Source organism: Scyliorhinus torazame, chromosome 11 (assembly GCF_047496885.1).
Source record: "Scyliorhinus torazame isolate Kashiwa2021f chromosome 11, sScyTor2.1, whole genome shotgun sequence".
Taxonomy (NCBI): Eukaryota; Metazoa; Chordata; class Chondrichthyes; order Carcharhiniformes; family Scyliorhinidae; genus Scyliorhinus; species Scyliorhinus torazame.
This window is the reverse complement of record NC_092717.1, coordinates 32,566,979-32,588,164: the sequence shown is the minus strand read 5'-3', so window position 1 is coordinate 32,588,164 and position 21,186 is coordinate 32,566,979. Positions and strand designations below refer to the sequence as shown.

The 21,186-nt window shown below is 47.0% G+C and overlaps 1 protein-coding gene across 1 annotated transcript in view; it reads right to left on the bottom strand.

The window, feature by feature from the left end:
• dok6 (docking protein 6) overlaps window positions 1-21,186 on the bottom strand; it is a 459,001-nt gene that overhangs the window by 33,565 nt on the left and 404,250 nt on the right. The window contains exons 6-7 of the mRNA XM_072467128.1: window positions 19,914-20,052; window positions 87-201 (exon numbers count right to left, since the gene is read on the bottom strand). Coding sequence (XP_072323229.1) covers window positions 87-201; window positions 19,914-20,052 — 254 coding nt within the window. The remainder of the gene's footprint in view (window positions 1-86; window positions 202-19,913; window positions 20,053-21,186) is intronic.

Here is a 21,186-nt window from a genome sequence, read left to right as displayed (position 1 = left end):
TCAGCCCATCCAGCCTGCTCCCCCATTTAATCATGGCTGATACGTTTCTCATCCCCATTGAGGTGCCTCTCTTCCGACACACTTGCCTTGTAAGCTGTAAAGTTCGCTGACGCTGTTCTGCCTCGTGATGTGATGCCAGTACGCACTGCGAGGGAGTGTTATTGTCATGAGTGCTAGCTCCTCACTGGGACTGGACTGCAGCTGAAATACAGAAACAGAAGTTGCTTCAGACATGCCCGGAAATGTTGGCTTAAAATAAATGCCTCCAGAGAAAATAACATCTTTGGAAAAGCATCTGCAACAAGATGAAAATCATTATACAGCCTGCAGTTACTGCATAGGGAGGTCATCAGACTGAGAGATGTCAGCGAAGGGGATTGGAACAGGTTTGCACTGTACGCACACTGACAGTATTAGCACTTCTAGGTTAGAAGGTTAGGTCCTTCTTCCGTCTCTAACAACATCTGTCCAAGGTGACCACAGAATTAAAGCATTTCAGTCACATAACATTTTCCCACCTCATTATCTTCTTGACCTTACAGAGCGAGAGCATCTTAATTAGTGCTGTGTAGCAGTGGGACTCTCTGGTGATCTGAAGATTCTGTTTATGGCCGTTTGTAAAGGTTGAAACATTATTACGTTCAGCGTGGAGGACTTTCTTCATTTTACTATTCCAAGTTGCTATACTTTACAATTAAAGAAATCTATTGTTTAAGTACCTGAACAAAAATTCCATTTCAGCAAACTGCAGATTGCCACATCTTTGCTTGTTAACTGAAAATGGCTTGCAGCAAAAATGTTGTGTGCCAATCAGAGCTGTTGCCACTATAGGTAGCAGGCTGATGTTTTAGGTCTGAGTCGAGGCGATTTGTCTATGGCTTCTTTAGTAATGTCTAGCTTTCTCTGAGGCAGATCTCACCCAATATATTAGCAGATCATCATGTTTCTTCCATTGGATCCATGGGATCCACGGGGCATTGCCCCGGGGCAGGGCTTGAAAGGGGTCATGGCCATGAAAAGGGTCATGTGAATTGAGTGGGGGGGGGGGGTGAAGGGGGTGCATTATGGGGGCTTTAAGGGGGCACATGAATGGGGACTGAAAAAGGGAGGGGCTGAAAGTGGGGACCTTAAAGTGGGAGGACCTTTGGCAACCCCATAGCAGGGTATCACTCACTTGGGGGTTGGGGAGGGGGTGGTGAAGCCCTGATGCCAGAGTGAATGTTTGGGGGAGGGGTTGCAGGTCACCCTCATGCCTCCGTGGTGTGGGGGTAGGGGGGGTTCGTGCAGATATTCAATGATGGGCAGTGGGGAGGTTGCCTCTCCGGTGTCAAGGATTGTGGGTATTGCCCATGCCTGCTTTGAGAAAGAGGAAGTCAGAGCACATGGCTGCTTTTAATGTGGTGAGGACCTGTCAATCAGAGTGTTCATAAACAATTGTGGTTAGCATCAATGCCGGTTAACAGAGATGTATTCAAGCGTGAGGGGAAAGATAGATTAACAATCCATCAAGCAGCTGTCTCTGGAGTAATCAAACTGTCGACCACTGGCAAATGCAATATGTTGCTGTGTTAAATTGGATGGAAGATTTGCATTTTAAAGGCTGACAAGGGATTTTAAGCCCTTTGAAGTACTAGGCTTTCAAGGAAGCCTCTAACACTTGTAACAGCTGCTACTTCAAACACTTCTCGCTGAGGCAAATGTTTGGGAAGGGGGAAAATAAAAAAGCAGCAATTTTTCAACATATACCTGAACTGTCTTCAGCTTTCAGGCAGGGTTCTCCGATGAGGGTGTCTTATGGCAGTCTCTAATGGGGGGTCCAATGGAGAGTCTCTGTTGGGGATCTGATGGTGGAGTCTGATGGAGGGGTGTCTGATGGGGGGATTCTGATGAGGAGGCTGTGGGGGGGGGTAGTTGGGTGTGAGTGGGAAATATTTGCATTGTGAGTGGCCTTCTGATGGAGTTTCGAGAGCATCTCCATTATGTACTGACATCCTGACCTACCGTGGGGTCAACTGCATCACGGCCACGCTTAAAAGTACCAGCACCAATCCAGGTCTGCATGAACCCCCAGCTGGAGCCTGGAGCATCATGGATGCCGGGAGAAAAGGGGTTCCAGCCTATTAATCAGATGCAAATGGGTGCAAATGACTCATTTGCATCTTCCTGCCAGCGAGGGCCATGCAGTTCCCTGCCACTGGGGGATTGGAGCATCGGAATTCTTTGGTTCTCCGCTGGTTTGGAAAGCCCACTACTGGTGGCACGTGGCAGAGAATTCACCCGCTAATCATTTTTTGGGTGAATTACCCAAGTCTCTCTTTAACTCAGAACACTTTGTTTATTCTTCCTTGAATTCTTCTTGGTCTCTGTCATCTGAATTACAGTCGACTTAAACATTCATTCTGTCCCAATTCCCTGGTTGTCTGGACTGTAACTTGTACTTAAGGAAACCTGCCTCTTTGAAGCTCTCGCCCTGGTAGGATTGAGGTCCTGTGCCCAAGTACTACGGCTTCAAGATAAAACTAAGAACAAAGGAATGCCCTTCCCTTTGGAAAGTAGCCTCCTGTTTCTGAGCAATGACTTACTTCTACTATTTATCCTTCCGCCATAGCCCTTCAAGGACAATAGAGACACATTTGGAACTGAACCAACGTCCAATCATACAAACAACTTTGTGCAGCATGGTCTTAACTATAGGTTTTACCCTTCCTGGCATAGAAACATTAAATTAACTCCATTTGAAACTATACCTTGGGCTGAATTCTCTGCCGGCGGGTTGCTCTGTTTTGCCGGCGCCCGGGAGTTTCCCGACAGTGTGGGGCTGCCCCACAATGAGAAACCCCATTGACTAGCCGGGGTAACGGAACATCCCGCCGGCGGGGCGAACCTGAAATGTGGCGGGGCGGAGAATCCAGCCCCCTATTTCTTTTTTTTTCTCAATTTAGAGTACCCAATTCATTTTTTCCAATTAAGGGGCAATTTAGCGTGGCCAATCCACCTAACCTGCACATCTTTCGGTTGTGGGGCGAAACCCACGCAAACACGGGGAGAATGTGCAAACTCCACACGGACAGTGCCCCAGAGCCGGGATCGAACCTGGGACCTCAGCGGTGTTTAGCGCAGGGCTAAATCGCTGGTTTTGAAAGCAGACCAAGGCAGGCCAGCAGCACGGTTCAATTCCCGTAACAGCTCCCCGAACAGGCGCCGGAATGTGGCGACTAGGGGCTTTTCACAGTAACTTCATTTGAAGCCTACTTGTGACAATAAGCGATTTTCATTTCATGAAGCAGCTGTGTTAACCACTGTGCCACAGTGCTGCCCTCCAGCCCCATATTTCTAATGTTTACCGATGCAAATATAAATCCCTTAAAACTACCTTTATTTTCCTAGCAATCGGTCAGTAACAATTTAACAAGCCAAAAATTAAATACAGGTTATGTTTTTCCCCATGCAATTTGGTCTAAAGAGGCATTTGGTAATGTGGACAAAAATGCCCCAATACTCCTTTGGTTATCAATGACTAAACTTGAACCCTCATTTATCAGAGACATCAAGATGGATTCAACTGGGCAGGGCGTCAAGGGGCCATAGGAAAAGAGAAGCTAATGGAGGAAAAATAGCAAAATATGAGGCTGGAGATCTAAAATTAAAAAAACAAACAGAAGTGCTCGAAAAACTCAGTTAATCTGGCAGCACTCGGGGAGAGAGAACCTTTCATTTTTTTAAGCCAATAGAGGAAGTTTCTTCAATGGCGCCAGTCATCGAACACAGAAGATGGTTATTGCTGGTGAAGACCAGTTAATATAGACCCAGGGCATTCCTTTGGGAATTCTTGATGGAAGCATACTCAATCCAATCATCTTCAACTGATTCATTAATGACCTCCCTTTTACCAGAAGGCGAGGAGAGGGGTTTATATAGTTCTTCAGCATTCATCTTTATTCACAACACCTCTGATAATGAAGCAACCAGTCTACAGGTGGACCGGGGTAAAACCCAGGCTTGTTTAAACAAGTGGTGATAACATGGGCATGCTCGGAAATCAGCATCTCCAACAAGGGTTGCAAAGCCATCTCTCCTTGACCTTCTATAGCATGGCCATTTGCGATACCTCGCCCATCAACATCTGAGCAGTCACCATTGAGCAGAAGCTGATCTAGATCACCCATGCCAACATCCTGTTAGCACAGGACAAAGGTTACCCACTCTGTGACGTGCGGCTTCCCGTCTGGTCCTGCAAAGCTTCTTCACTACCTGCAAGGTTGAAGTCAGGAGAGTGATGGAATAGTGTCCACTTACCCAGGTGTGTCCAGGCAGAACAATAATCATGAAGCTGACCACCATCCAGGATAAAGAAGTTCACCCGACTGCTGTTCTGCTTTTCAAATACCTGCCGCAGTTTGCATAATCTACGGCAGTCATTTGCAAAGTCGGGGTCGCGACCCTCAGGTGGGTCGTGGGCGGGTGTCAGGAGCCGTCCATCGCGACGTTCCCGATCGCGGGAATTAATGCGCAACAGCCGCAGCAGCCGGCTTTTAAAAATGTTGGCTGCGATCGGCTTTAAAAATGTCAGACGCGACTGGCTTTCAGAATGCGGGCACGTTGCGTATGCGTGCCTGCTCATCAATGCAGAGTCCAGCGAGAAACACCCTCTCCTCCTGATCTCAGCGCGCTGACCCAGGAGAAGATGTTTTAAAAATTCAATGCAGTCTTCCTGCCTGAAGGATGGCAGAGAACAGGCCACGCGCCCCGAACACTGACGTCACGTGCTCTGGGTGCGATAGCGATTCCTCCATTTTGTCAGCAGCAAACAAGCACCAGGACTGTAAAATTTAAAATGGATCATTTCATAATAAGGAAGAGAGGGCCAGAGACACAAACAGGCAAGGATCTCTCACCTAAACCTGCTGGAGGAGAGAGTGACTCAGGAGAATCCACAACAGGACAGAGCAGTGCTGGTTTGAGCTGTTCAGGAGAGTCTACATGACAAAACAGTGGTGGTATGAGCTCCAGGACCTCCGATGAATAACCCATACAAAAATGTAACATTGAATGGCAAAGCAAGTGAAATCGTGAGGACCAAGCAGAAGCTCACCTGTCGCATTAAAGGCAAGCGAAAATGGAGGGTCACGAAGGTCGGCCGGCATGGGCCCCGAAGGTTGGCCGACTGGTAAAAATGGATCCCCGGAAAAAAGTTTCCCGCCTCTTTCCACAGACCAACATCTACAGAGTGAGACAGGGTGTATCCTCAGCATCACACCCCAGCACGTGGCTTCGAGCAAGGCTGGTTCAGTCAGACTGAGTTACTACATTTAGGTTAGCAGAGAGTCAATCTCATTGAGAACTGTGCTAATAGTTTAATAAAACACGCTGAACTCATTTCAAAGTCTGGAGCATCTTTTACTCAAAACTGCGTCAAGTGGCAGCTTGTGTTATTCCAAATTACATAACACAACACTGATCTACGGGAAGAGCTGCAGCAACTTTCCAAGCTTACTTCAACAGCACTCTGTGATTTCTTTCACCAAAGAGGACAATGCTGTAGGAAATCCGTTACCTGCAAAATCCCCTCCCAAGTCTCAAACCACCTTCATTTGGGAATACATTTCAGTTCCTTGATTGCCACTGGGCCATAATCATGGAATTATCCATCTAACATCATTATGAAAGACAACCATTGCCACAAAGACAGCAGGCAGGCTTGGTGCATTGGTGGGGGGCTCACCCCTGGGCTGGGGAGGGGGAGTGGGGCTCAGCACCCACGGGCAACGAGTGTTATTGCCGAGCATTCCAATCGGACTGTGAGGTCTGGACTCTCTGCCTGAACCCTGGAGGCATCAGCACCACAGAGGCAGCAGCCATAAATCAAGCACTCTAGAGCTAGGCTTCAGCACTGGGGGCACCCCTGTTACCAGAGGGCGAATGTGTGGATCAGGGGAGGGTATCGGAGTTCATTCCCCCTAATATTCCTGGTAGGGGCCTGGGCCCAGGCCCAATGCTGTGGCCGGGGATGAGTGTGCACGGTGGGGTCTCCCAGCACAACCGGCTCGTTGGATGGCACCCTGAGAGAAGAAGGGATATGCAAGGGTGGGGATGCTTGGGGGGATTCGAGGGTCCCAGGGTGGAAGCCCTAATTGATTGTCGGTCTCTCACCGTCTCCAATTCCTTACAGATGTAACAATTTGGATGGTGTTGTTGACCCCGCAGAGGCAGCCCTCACGGTGCTGATGCAGTCCAGGCGGCGAGACAGCGAAAGAATGGTGGCAGCAGCGTTGACACAGGTTCGAGGCAGCACCCTCCGTGCATTTGGCTGCCACACACCCATCAAACCCGACCATCCATCAGGCCGGGGAGGGATCCAGAAGGCGCGCGGGGGCAGCGCCGACACAAGCTGTACAGGCTTGAGGAGATGCCGGACAGCATGTGCCGAAGAAGGGGATGGTGCAGCACCTGTGCCATGTCCTTGCGGACTTGACACCCATGGAGGATGAGGATACCCACTCCCGGTGGCCGTGAAGGTCACCAAAGCCCTGAGGCTTTATGCAACAGGTTCATTCCTGGGCTCGAAGGGGAAACTGTAGCATTTCCCAACCTACAGCCCGTAAGTGCATCCATGAATTCACAGTTGCCCTGTGTGCCCGGGCAGCTGACTATATAAACTTCAAGCTGGACCAAGCCCATCAAGATGCCTGGGAGTAGGATTCTCCACCATCGCCGGGATGCTCCAAGTCCAGGGAGTAATTGATGGCACGCATGTCGCCATGCGCACGCCAGGGCAAAAGGGAATGCCCTTTGTTGACAGGAAAAGGGATTCCATACCCTGAATGTTCAACCCGTGTGCGACCACCACCTCCGGACCATATGTGCATGTTCCCAGGAGTGTGCATGACAGTTACATCCTGGGACACGTGGAGATCCCCAGCCTCTTCGAGGACCACCCCAGGATGAAGGGTTGCTTCTTGGAGGGTAAGGGGAACCCGCTGAGGTCCTGGCTGATGACACCAGTACAGAGGCCGGAAACTGATGTGGAGACCCGATATAACGAGGCCAATGTTGCCACCTATGCTGTCATTGAGTGGTGCATCGGACTGCTCAAAATGCCTATCCAATTCCTGGGCCGCTCTGGTGATGCACTGCAGTACACCCCCCCAGAGGGTCTCCCGCTTTGTGGTGGTCTGCTGTGCCTCCCCCCACAGCCTGGCACCGAAGAGGGACGGCGTGCTGGATGTGGAGGATGTGCCTCATCTTGAGGTGGAGGACCAGGAGGGGTCGGACCAGGAGGATGAACCCGGGGGAAATCCCCGGGAGCAGCCAGAGGAAGGACAATGTGCACCTGGGGCTTGGGGGTCTCCATGGGGCAGAGGCTCCTGTGTCATCCAGACCTGTCGGTCCAGGTGCCTCCATTGTCTGTACCATGGTGTCCAGGTCTTCAGCGATGCTCCTCAGTGACTGAAACATGCTCTGCAGTACTTTGGCAATGCCCACCTGGTACATGCCCCCCCCCCAGCGACGGGGCCATGCACTGCAGTGCGTCAGCTATGTCCATCTGCATGTGGGACACATCCCCCAGTGACTGGGACATGCTGTCAAACCTCAACCATGGCCGTCATTGACTGAGCCCCTTCGACATCACCACTCATTGTGCGGACGTCGTGCCCCAGGCTTTCCACTGCAGTCACAACCTTGGCATTGTTGGCCTCGATGCCATTCATTGCCAGCACCATCTCCTCTGCCCATAGCCTTTGGGCCTCTTCCAATCAGCTATGTACTCACTGGAGTGTCGCTGATATCCCCTCCTGAATCTCTGTGCCGCACCCTAGCGTCTGCATCAGTTCTGGGATAACCTTGTCCAGAGGCTCGACATCTGTCTGGGTCCCAGCCGATTCCTGGGATCCAGCAGACCTCCGACTGTTGACTCGCTCTGCTGTTCCTGCCTCAGTGCATCAGCAGCTGTGTGGTGCTCACCAGATTGTGCCCAAGAAACCTGGCCACTACTGTCACCCACCAAAGTGTGTGTCTATGTGTTGGTGGGATGACAGCCATGACGCATCGATGGTGGCATCGTCAGTGTTCTCTTGGAAGGCAGGGAGGGTGGGGGAGCGGTCCAGGAGAACCAGCTGGAGGGACAGCTATTTCCGCTGTGAAGCTCAGCGGGGGATCATTTCTGGCCCTCACTGATGTCAGACACCAGCAGCAGTCTCACTGGGTCGGCCGTCTGGAAGCACCCGGCGTAATCGCGCCCGCTACCACACTTAGTGCTTCTCCTGTTAGATTGCGCCCATAGTTTTACTGACGTTTGGGGACAAATGATTAATACATAAGAAGACAACGAAACAGTATATTTAGAAATTATAGGGTTAACATATGTTCTTCGATCTCCGGCACCTAAAGATTTGGCACTACACCCCTGAGGATAGACAATAAATTGGCCTTGCCCATGTCGCCCGAATCCCAAGAAAAAATTCAATAGAATGCGCAGTCTTTTTGTTCACTAAGTGATGCTCTTTAGATTTGGAGAACATAACCATATGTCTTAATTGTCACCCAATTGGAACAAAGTTAAAAAGCATCATTAGGGTTCTGGCAGCAGACAACTATTTAGAGAGAGGTTTTCACAGTGTGTCGCAATGTGAAATGCTTCTCCATTACTGGTGATTAAATATGATGGAATAGATCTTTTTATCTGCTGGTAGTGAAATCATGCTGTGAATTGTTAGCTTATGAGAATGGGAGTTCAAGTGAAATTGTTTTGCTTGCTATCTTAACTGAGCCACTAACCTGTTCATCGGAACAAATAACATGATTAAGATATCAGGTAACACATATTCAGTTGTTAATTGCACAGAGCACCCTATTGGTGCTCACAGACAAGTCGGAGCTGCAAGAACGTTTTGAAAAGAGAATATCACATTGTTAACAGATTCACTGCATTAGGTCTATCAATTACTTATTCCCTCCGGTCGCAATGTTTTCCTGAAGCATCAGATTTTGCTGACAACTTTCTACAATGATCAGTTCAGCCCAAATGGTGTGGTTTACGAACAGAGATTAAAACCACCTTCACTTCATCTCATATAACTCCATTTCCGTCTTGGCACACATGTTTCTCTTTCAAGAGTCATTGAGCTTTTCTTCCACTCTTACTAGCTGCCCCTTTCTTTCTTCCTTGCTGTGTTATCTCTGCCTCAAAACATTTCTCCTGACTTTGGCTACGAGTAAAATATTGGTAGTTGCAGACCAACCACCCGTTTCACATACCTCTCTACCACGTCAACGAAACGGAAAGTCAGGTGGGTGAATAACGTATGGCGGACAATTAGGTTAGCACGTTCCACTACGTGTAAATTAACCCTCTATCTCTTGCTCTTTGCCTCCAAAACATTATTGCTCATTCTTCGTCTCTTTCTCCATGTATCTTTTATTTTGTCTGCTTTTTCTTCTGGACGTCGCCCACAATCTCTGTACACTTCCAATGCATGTTGTTTATCTGACGCACATTTTGACACATGGCTCAGAATGAGCTGGTTGGCAACAGGGCCTGGGGACAGGAGTTAGGGTTACAAACAGGCTGGATTAGTGCACACTTTGTGCTGTAGTGGTATTGTCACTGGGCTAGTAATCGAAAGGCCCAGGATAATGCTCTGGGGACCTGGGTTTGAATCCCACCATGGCTGGTGGTGACATTTGAATTACATTTAAAAAAAATTAATTTACATGATGTGGGCGTCGCTGTTTTGGCCAGCATTTATTGCCCATCCCTAGTTGCCCTTCAGAAGGTCATGGTGAGCTGCCTTGTTGAACCGCTGCAGTCCCTGAGGTGTAGGTAAACTCACAGTGCTGTTAGAGAGGACATTCCAGGATTTTGCCCCAGCGACAGTGAAGGAACGGCAATATATTTCCAGGTCAGAGTGGCAAATGACTTGGAGGGGAACCTCCAGATGGTGGGGCTCCCAGATAACTATTGCTCTTGTCCTTCTAGATGGTAGCAGTCGTGGGTTTGGAAGGTGTTGTCTAAGGAACGTTGGTGAATTGCTGCAGTGCATCTTGTAGATGGTACACATGGCTGCCTCTGTTCATCGGTGCTGGAGGGTTTGAATGTTTGTGGAAGTGGGCTGCTTTGTCCTGGATGGTGTCAACCTTCTTGAGTGTTGTTGGACCTGCACTCATCCAGGCAAGTGGAGAGTATGCTATTGCAATCCTGACTTGTGCCTAGTAGATGGTGGACAAGTTTTGGGGTGTCAGGAGGTGAGTTACCTGCTGTAGGATTCCTAGTTTTTGACCTACCCTAGTAGCCACAGTATTAATATGGCTTGTCCAGTTCAGTTTCTGATCAATAGTAACCTCAGAATGCGGATTGTGGGAGATTTGGCGATGGTAATATCTTTGAATGTCAAGGGGCGATGGTTAGGTTCTATCTTGTATGAGATGGTCATTGTCTAGCACTTGTGTGGCGCAAATATAACTTACCACTTGTCAGCCCAAGCCTGGATGATGTCCAGGTCTTGCTGCATTTGGCCATGGACTGCTTCATGATCTGAGGAGTCGCAAATGGTGCTGAACATTGTGCAGCCATCCACAAAGTTCCCCACTTCTGACCTTATGATGGAAGGGAGGCCATTGATGAAGCAGCAGAAGATGGTTGGGCCAAGGACACAACCCTGAGGAACTCCTGCAGTGATGCTGGAGCTGAGATGATCGACTGCCAACCATCACAACCATCTTCCTTTGTGCCAGGTATGACTCCAATCAGCAGAGAGTTTTCCCCCGATTCCCATTGACTCCAATTTATCTAGTGCTCCTTGATGCCATACTCAGCCAAATGCTGCCTTGATGTCAAGGGTAGTTACTCTCACCTCACCTCTGGCATTCAGCTCTTTTGTCCATGTTTGAACAAAGGCTGTAATGAGGTCAGTAGCTGAGTGACCCTGACAGAACCTAAACTGAGCATCCGTGAACAGGTTATTGCTAAGTGCCACTTGATAGCACCGCTGATGATTCCTTCCATCACTTTGCTGATGATGGAGAGTAGGCTGAGAGGATGATAGTTGGCTGGATTGGATTTGTCCTGTTTCTTGTGTTCAGGACACACCTGGGCAATCTACATTGCCGGGTAGATGTCAGTGTTGGAGCTGTACCGGAACAGCTTGGCTAGGAGTGCGGCAAGTTCTGGAGCTCAAGTCTTCAGTACTATCACCAGAATATTGTCAGGGCCCGTAGCTTTTGCAGTATCCACTGCCTTCAGCCATTTCTTGATATCACGTGGAGTGAATTGTATTCGCTTCATCAGGTTGACACCTCATTGTGTTGCTAGATCTGTTCGAAGTCTATCCCGTTTAACATGATGGTAGTGCCACACAACACGATGGAGGGTATCCTCAATGTGAAGACGGGACTTTGTCTCCACAAGGAATGTGCGGCGGTCACTTCTATCGATACTGTCATGGACAGTTGCATCTGAAGTAGGCAGGTTGGTGAGGAAGAGGTCAAGTATGTTTTTTCCTCTTGTTGGTTCCCTCACCACCTGCTGCAGTTCCAGTCTGGCAGCTATGTCCTTTAGGACCCGGCCAGCCCGATCTGTGGTGTTACTACCGAGCAACTCTTGGTGATGGACATTAGTCTCCCCCCCCAGAGCATATTCTGTGCCCATGTTACCCTCAGTGCTTCCTCCAAGTGGTGTTCAACCTGGAAGAGTACTGATTCATCAACTGATGGTGGCCGGTAGGTGGTAATGAGCAGGAGGGTTCCTTGCCCATGTTTAGCCTGAAGCCGTGAGACCTCATGGGGTCTAGAGTGAATGTTGAAGACTCCCAGGGCAACTCCCTCCTGACTGTATACCACTGTGCCGCCATCTCTGCTGTGTCTGCTCTGCCAGTGAGATAGGACATACTCCGGAATGGTGATAATGGCTTCTGGGACATTGTCTTTAAGGTATGATTCTGTGAGTATGACTATGTCAGGTTGTTGCTTGACTAGTCTGTGAGACAGCTCTCCCAACTTTGGCACAACACCCCAGATCTTAGTAAGGAGGACTTTGCAGGGTCGACAGGGCTGGGTTTGGCTTGTCACTTCCGGTGCCTGGGTCAATGCTGGGTGGTCTACCTGGTTTCATTCCTTTATTGTGTTTTTGCAGTAGTCTAATACAATTAAGCGGCTTGCTCGGCCATTTCAGAGGGCATTTAAGAGTCAACCACATTGTTGCGGAATAGAAATCTGGAATTGAATGTGCAGGTGAAACCATTGTCGATTGTTGTTAAAACCCATCTGGTTCACTAATGCTGCCATCCTTACCTGGTCTGGTCTTCATGTGACTCCAGAGCCACAGCAATGTCGTTGCCTCTTAAATGCCCTCCGAAATGGCCTAGCTAAGGGCAATTATAGCTGGCCCAGCCTGCGATACCCACATCCCATGAATGAATAAAAGATATCTCACAATGGCCTGCCTTGATATCAATCATAAAATATGACTCGTACAATGTGCTGAGTGTCTCGAAAATAGGATTATAACGGATTGGGCTTTCAAATAATGTGGCACCAGCTCCTATCTGGAACTTCTGTCCTCCTGAACATTTAGAAAAAGGCAGCTTTAATCTCAGAATAAAATGAGTGTCCTCAATTGGCAGGGTATATCAAATGATGTTCCAGGGTGCATTTGTTTTGCTGGTTTGCTCATGCGATCTGGGTATCTCTGGCCAGGCCACCATTCATTGTTCATTCCTTGAGGTGGCGCTCGTGAGCTGCAGTACTGAATCATTGCAGCCTGTGTGGTGCAGTTACCCTCCTTTCTGTATGGACAGGAGGAACGCGAATGCTCCTCTTGGCGCCACAAAAGATCTTCCTGTTGCTGCTCGTCCCTTCCTGCCTATTATTCTAAGTTCCAACAGTCGATTCAACTCTGCGGAGAAGCTGGCTGTATTCCACAGTGCCTCCATCAATGAGCCTCCTGTCCGTGTTTGTCCACTGGACCTTGCCAAAATTATTCAGTTCAGGCCCGAATGTGAAAACTGGCTCCTCATCCATAGTGCAGGCTTGCCATGCCCGCGATCGCCTCATCAACATCACCAACAGTTGTTTGGAGATTGTCTTGATTAATTTCTTAAGAGTTTATCATCCCCAAATCACCCACAGGCAGATCTGCTGTACGACCCAAGGTAGATTGTCACTGACATTTCGCTAAAGTGGCCTCGATTGTGAGCTTTAGGAAGGTGTCAGGTCCATTTCCGTTGATCAGATGATCAATTTGAACTGCTGCACCCACTGGTGGACAATACAACTTCTTGAAGAAAGCGACCCATCCTTCGTCAAAAGTGTTACAGGATGTTAATTAATCCAGCATGCCATCAGAAACCTTCCCGAGATGGACTGGCTTGTTAAAATAATGACCGTGGCATTTTGGTCCTGTGATTCATTCTCTGCAACCTGCTTGAATACTGGAAATCAGTTCCACTGTTCCTCAGTCAAGCTGCAAGGCCAACTTGCTCCGTCCATAATTGGCCTTCAAGCCTTCAGTTCTACACCTGCCCTTATCACTTCCAAAGCAACTTGTCTGCACAGACAGGTAGCCTCACGTAATATTTTCAGCACACCGACCAGTTTCCCTGTTCAGGCAGCCTAACAATCACTGATGTTCTCCATCGTTCAGGTCACTCCAGTTTTCCAAGCAGTTGATGCATCTTGTCTGATCTGCCTCCATCGGAGTTGACTAGTTCAGCAGCAATTCCAACCTAACCCGGAGATGTTTCAGTTTGCAATTTTATGACGCCTGTGAATAAATTTTAGTGTTGCTTGTTTCTAAGGCCCCGAGGGTGTTCTTAACGTTCCTTTGACAGTCATACGATCGGCAGAGTATTCTTACCTCCATTTCTTGGAATTGTATACATCAGTAATAGTCATATTTTATTTTCTCCATACTGCGCTGTGATTCAAATTTCTTTCTTGATCCGTAACCTCGTTTCTCCCCCGGTTTAAAAGCATTTTGCTGGCTAACTTTGGCAGAAGCTGTTTTCGTTACGATGGAATGTTTTGTTTGCCCATCTTCCGCAATGCTTCCTCACACCTTAAAAGCTTCCCACGTAGCAGAGGAAATTTCACTCTCTCCCTTCGGTTAATTGTGATGCTGCCGAAATTAAAGATTGTTGTGATTTTCTTTCCTCTGTCAATGTTCCTGTACTTCTACTTCTGGAAATCTAATTTATTTGTGCTCATTTGCTCTCCGACGATCAGGCCCTTTTGATATTGCCTGGGATCTTTGACAAGTTCAAGAATAGGCCATGTCAATCAGGGTCTATTGAGCAGAGAGATGGAGATTTCACAAAAATCTTAAGCTATTGCCAAGGTGGGAGGAGGACATTTTAAAAAAATGTATTCTTTCATGAATGTTGCCATCGCTGACAAGGCCAGCATTTATTGCTCATCTCTAAGTGCCCTTGAAGTGAACAACTTGCATGGCCATTTCAGAAGTTAGTTAAGAGTCAACAGCATCGCTATGGATCTGGAGTCACATGTCAGCCAGACCAGATAAGGACGGCAGATTTCTTTCCCTAAAAGGCATTAGTGAGCCAGGGTGTTTACGACAATCGATGATAGTGCCTTGGTCACTATTACCGCAACTAGCTTTGTAATTCCAGATTTTATTAACTGAATTTAAATTCCATCGGCTGCTGTGAAGGGATCTGAACCCATGTCCCTAAAGCCTTAGCCTGGATTACTAGTTCAGTGACATAGAACATAGAACATACAGTACAGAAGGAGGCCATTTGGCCCATCAAGTCTGCACCGACCCACTTAAGCCCTCACTTCCACCCTATCCCCGTAACCCAATAACCCCATCTAACCTTTTTGGACACTAAGGGCAATTTATCATGGCCAATCCACCTAACCTGCATGTCTTTGGACTGTGGGAGGAAGCCGGAGCACCTGGAGGAAACCCATGCAGACACGGGGAGAACGTGCAGACTCCGCACAGACAGTGACCCAGCGGGGAATCGAACCTGGGGGACACTGGCGCTGTGAAGCCACGGTGCTATCCACTTGTGCTACCGTGCTGCCACTACCACCCATTCTGCCGGGCTCTCTCCTAAGGAAAATACCTTTTGAAACAAATCTGGTTCTCTATAATTTCACTAAGTTACAGTGGTGAAAATAATTGTGGCAAAGGGCATAGAAGGAGCTCAGGAATTAGAATGTGACAAGAATTTGAGCTCAGTGTTGTGATCGCTGATAGTAATCATGAAGCATTGCACGGATTTTTTTAAACAGCCATTGCTGGTGCAATAAATGCCCCAATAGCAATATTTCAGTGTTAAAAATATTTGATGATACCATAACCTCAGAAATGTAACAATTGACTGATGAGATCAGAAACGTTTACCACTCACCAGACTACTATTACCCAATGGAGAACTTGAGTGATAATAACGATGACGATATTAACAAAGTTTTATTAGTATTTGAAAACATTTTGCATACTCGCAAAATGATTTTCCACACCGACTTGCAGACCCACCTCAATTCGAAGGGCCATGTTTTCAAACTGGGGAGGCTGAGTTGGATTGAGTTGGGTCTGATGACCCTGGAAGCAGATTGGAAGTGGCCATGGGTGAACGCGAGTGCTGAGGCTGGCTGATTAGACGGGCCATCTCGGTTCTCTGGAAGTTAGCCCCAGGTGTGTTAAAAGCTGTCAGGCCCTCTTATCGCTCGCACCCTACCAACCCCATGTCCTCATGCCCCCTGCGGCCCTACGATACCTTCTATGCACTATACACAGAACCAATGAGCCATGTGACAACAGTTACAAGTCTTGAAATGCTGAGAGATAAAAGAAAGTCCAGAAGTCGGCTTGAAAAAGCTGCTGTCCTTAGAATTCTAAAAAATGCTAATCAGACAGAGAAATGCATAGTATCAATAACAGAAGCATTCCCTTACTCCACACCTCTTAACCTTATCCAAATAAACATATAGACATTGACAAAACGGAATTTAAAAATAGCTTATTCTAACCTCATAAAGATGTCAATCAATCAGAGCAAACACTCCACTTCCACCATTTAAAACTGAACCCCTGCTGAGCTAATCAATTTGAATGTCTTGGAGCTCAGCCAAGCATTCATAATGAAACTATCAGGGAAATGCTTCAACAGGGACAAATGGCCAAGCGTCTGTTTCTCCAAATGGGCCAAACATTTATTTGGACAAGATTAAAAGGTGTGAAGTGAGGGAAAGTTTCTGTTGATGGTATTATGAATGGTTCTGCCTGCTTGATACTTTTATAGGGTTGTAAAAACAGCAATGTTTTCAAAACAAATTTCTGATTGAGTGTCTTCTTTTTTTCCTCAGCATTCCAAAACGTGTTATTATATGGCTCATTGGTTCTGTACATAGTGCAAGTGGATGTGTGGGGATGGTGGGGCATGGGGAAGACCTGCTAAGCTTACCATTCAAAAGTTTCCCAAATTCAGACTATGCTTCACGACTCCTCTGAGGGACCGTGAACCATGTGTCACCCAGAAGCTGGCCCGCCTCCACAAATGTTGGGAGGGAGTTGGGTGCGGGATGAGATGCCTAACCTCGCAATGGAGACAGTCAGATTGGTAGTGGCCTTGGTACCCGTGCCCTTATTCCGCATTGGGGAAAATTGCCGGAATTGGGATTGGGTGTGGGAATCCCAGAATCGGGTTCTCCCCACCATTACTTTTTTAAAAATTCAAAGTACCCAATCCTTTTTTTTCCAATTAAGCGGCAATTTAGGGTGGCTAATCTGCCTATCCGACACATCTTTGGGTTATGGGGGTGAGACCCACGCAGAATCTGGGAGAATGTGCAAACTCCACATGGACAGTCATCCAGGGCCGGGATCGAACCAGAGTCCTCGGTGCCGTGAGGCAGCAGTGCTAACCACTACGTCGCCGTGCCGCCCTCCGCTCACCATTTGTAAAGTGTTCCAGATTTTCCCTGTCTCCATGAAAATCCGGGCTGATAGCTTTCTGTTGTTCCTAATGCCTTGCACCATAAACAATTCCCCAGCTGAGAGAATAGGTAAGTGAATTCCGTATATGCTTTTCTCGTTGCTCGTCTCAAAGGTTCGTGGTAAGTACACAAGATGAGTCCACATTAACACATCATCTCCTAACTTGTGGATAAGGCTTTGTCCAGTATCTCTACTCACATCTGGTTTACATCAGTAACTCACTGTGCAAGGGAATACCAGGTTCAACCCATTGCTTTATACAATGGTATGACCAATGGACTGCACTACCTCAGGCGTCACACTTTTTTAAGACATCCAACTAAAACCTTTGTCCATATGCACCAAAATCCCACAGTCCTATTGTCGGGAATTTGTACCTTTCCAGTGAAGGCTCTTCATAGACTTACAACTTTATAGGTTAATCTAACGAGCAGTGTATCAGAAATAATCATTTAAAATAGCTTCATTTGCAATCCTCTAAATGCTGTTCACAACTTGGAAACTACAGCTGCTAAATGTTTCATTCAACTAAGTGATGCATGTGATAGGGCCTCACTGCCTCGTGTTAAATGAGATGCAATTTTAACTAACTCTCACACAGAATTAATCCAAACCGTCACAGATGGCTTCTAAAAGTTGCAGTAATTTTCTTTCCTCTGACCAATTTTGTCACAGTTCCCATCAAGCACCATTGAAAAGTTCTGTTTTGGGTCAGAGAGCCAGATTCCAAGGCAATGTGACAACCCATTTTGAACAGGTGGCAGGGCAGAAACATTCATGGTCACAGCTCGGAGGAGATTTACTGGGTTCACAGACACAATCACGGGTTTTTCTTTTAGGGTTTCAGCTTAATTTTTTCCATCCACGGGTGGAGATTGCTCCACATTGGGCACAGGTTAAGATGACAACAGGATATCGAAAATTGGGTAAGGGGAACATTTTTAAAAGCTGTGGGTGTGCAAAATTACTTGCTTGAGAAAAAAACGATGGATTCCCAACAAAGCCAAAAAAGTCAGAATTAAGTCAAATTTAGCGCGTTGGAAATACGTTCAAATGTCATTGCGTAGGTTATTTCAGATCTGGTTTCTTTTGCGGTCATCCTATCTGGAAATTCACAAACTGAATCAGAAGACAAGAGTATTGCAGATGAGCATAGCAAATAGAACGTTGGCAAGTTAGAAGCTGCTTCATGAGCTAAAATCGATACAGATGTGAAGTAAGAGCATTAAAATGGCCGCTTTGGATACTGATCTTTGCTGCATTTCCAGATTTTCAACCATTTTAGTTTGTCCCATTGAGAGGATTTGCCTCTGATTTCAATTGAATTGTTGCTTTTTTGTTTCAACAAAGGCTACCAAGTGAGGAATGGGGGTTGGGGGAGGTTAGCATTCTTTTGGGAAGAAGGCCAATCTGGTGTTAATTGGTCAGGTTTCTGAGAAAGGGGCAGTTCAAGAAGAGGGAATGATATTTTTAGCTCACAAAAATACTCAGTGTAGTGTATTGTTTATTCCTTTTCTAATTGATGACGAGAGACTAATGTTGAGTTTAATTAAGGTGAGATTTTCTATGAAAGTCAACTCATCTCATCAATATTCGTAGAGTCCCTACAGCGGAGAAGGAGGCCATTCGGCCCACCGAGTCTGCACTGGCCCTCCGAAAGAATGTCTGACCTAGGCCCACTCCCCTGCTAAATCCCCGTAACGCCGCCTAACTTGCATATCTTTGGACACTGAGGGGCAATTTAACATGGGCAATCCACCTGACCTGTACATCTTCAGAGAGCTTTGGAGATCTACAAATCTGATCAATCTTAGATGCTCTTAGCGATCCACTTCTCGGATCAATATTAGTGCACCTTTAAGTGCATTAAGATAAACGCATTAAAGAACCATCTCGGCGTACTCAACTAATCAGTTTTGAAGGATTAGGAAAGGACAGTATTCTTCTTATTGTTCTAAGACTATAGAACTCTGCCCTGGTGTGGTTCCAGTGATAACAGGAGCATTTGAGAACCTTTCTCAAGTGGGCAGTTGTCACAAGTGAACCATGAGTCAGGAGTGATCCTGCCGAGCAATCCAAAAGGAGAACTCAGGATCATGCGTTCACAGAATGTTCCTATGTTGTGTTGGGGTCTGCAGGGTATAAGACCATAAGACATAGGAGCGGAAGTAAGGCCATTCGGCCCATCGAGTCCACTCCACCATTCAATCATGGCTGATTTCAACTCCATTTACCCGCTCTTTCTCCATAGCCCTTAATTCCTCGAGAATTGTTGGATCCTGAGGTTAACACCTAACCTGGGGTAGGAGAACAGGTCAGAATTTGTAAAGTAAGTTTGTCAGTCAGTCTTCGAACTGTTACAATCTGATTTTTAATGCTGGTAGCCGGTTAAATGCAGGGGATCCTTTTTCAAAATCACCCATTTGTCCACATTCGGAAAGCTCCCTCCTGTGGCACAGTGCGTTGGCACAGTCAGTGCGTGTGACACAAGTTCACATATGATGAGCTTTTAACGGCGTGACGGCCATCTGGGACATTGATAAATAATAGCACCAACAGTTTAGCTCCTTATAACTCTTCATTGATATGCGTGCCCCTTCTTCGCTATCAGCATTAGGTTATCATGGGGTGCTTCTGGAGTACTGCTGACGTTTTTTGACAGCCAGTGAAAGGTTAGATCTGCAATAATATTTGCAGCAACGTTTGGACTTCCATATTCAATTAGGAGTTTCCTCAAGAGGCCAAGGTTCTGGGTACCAATCCTTCAAGAGTTGTCACCCTTTCCTCCCTCCCCATTATTCTTGAGAGCCGGAGCTGCTTGAGGCATTTTCCTGACCTTTGCCCACCAAAGGAATTTGAAAAAGATCCTGTCCGTGGAATTGGTGACAGAAATCACTCTTGAAATAATTAATCCTTTGCACCTAAATGAAACTAAAGTCTAAATGGTACATACCCTTGTTTTTTTTTCCATCTCCAGCATTAGTTGCTCGTGCTGTTCAGCGATGGCCAGAGTTGCTGAATGCACCTTCTGGTAGATATCCTCTCCTTCCCGTGTCTGAAATGTAAAGAGTCCCTCTCCTGTATCACACATTCTGTAAATGACAAATGCAACAGTTGTCATAGTTTGTACATTTGTACCTTCAGAAAAAGAAGGTGCCACTGAACTGAAACCAAACAATGGGAAGGATTTATCTCTGAATGAATAATTAATTCTGCATGCTGCCGCCCTGTGGCTATTTGCGCTCTGGCATTGCTCAATGTCCTGATTCACTCTTCAACACTGGTGGTGAAAGGCAACACGGAAATATGGACACTGAATTTGCTGGTGTGGGGCATCTCATGGACCTGCCCTATTTGTTAAATTTGCTTCCACACTCTCCAGCTCGGGAAATGCGTGTGACACAAGTTCACAGATGATGAGCTTTTGACGGTGTGACGGCCATCTGGGACATTGATAAACAATAGCACCAACAGTTTAGCTCCTTAACCAGTGAAATTTAAGGTTGGAGAATGAAACCGAGGCTTGAAAAGAGAAGGAAGTAGGGGGAATTCAGAGTCAGGAATTAGGTATAAAAAGAAGACAGAAATAATGTAGGCTAAAAGTGGGGGGGGACGGGGGGGACGGAAAAGAAACGCAGGAAAAAAATAAACGCAAAAGAACAAAATAGATGCCGTAATTCTCCGGCCATTGGGATTCTCTTTTCCCGCCGGCACGCACTCCTGCCCACGGGTTTCCCGGCGGCGTTTGGCGGCTTCAATGGGACAGGCGGCGGGAGTAGAGAAACACTGAGCGGCCAATAAACATGCGGCTGGGGGACCGGGGAATCCAGCCCATAATTTTATAAATCTCGAAAAACTATTCATTATTGGCAGGAATGAAACTTTGCAGTTCCAACTGCTCACCTTCTGGCCCAGAGATGTAGTGCAACCTTGTAGGTCTATAAATCACATCATTGAAAGAGTCCTTATGCCACTAAATATCCAATAACTTCCTGCGGTGAGTTTAAATTGTGCTCGTTGCACAATTGCCGTAATTTAGTGAGACTGATGGGGAAGATGGCGGTGAGCTCCCGATTTTGCAAGACTAATGCTGGAATGATTTGCCGAGTAATTTGTGGTGATTCGCAACTCAATGGGGTATCTCTTCCTCCCTCACCACCAACCGCTGGGCTCTTCAATGGTTCAGCATGACATGCATATTAAACTCACTTGTTATTTTCCCAGCA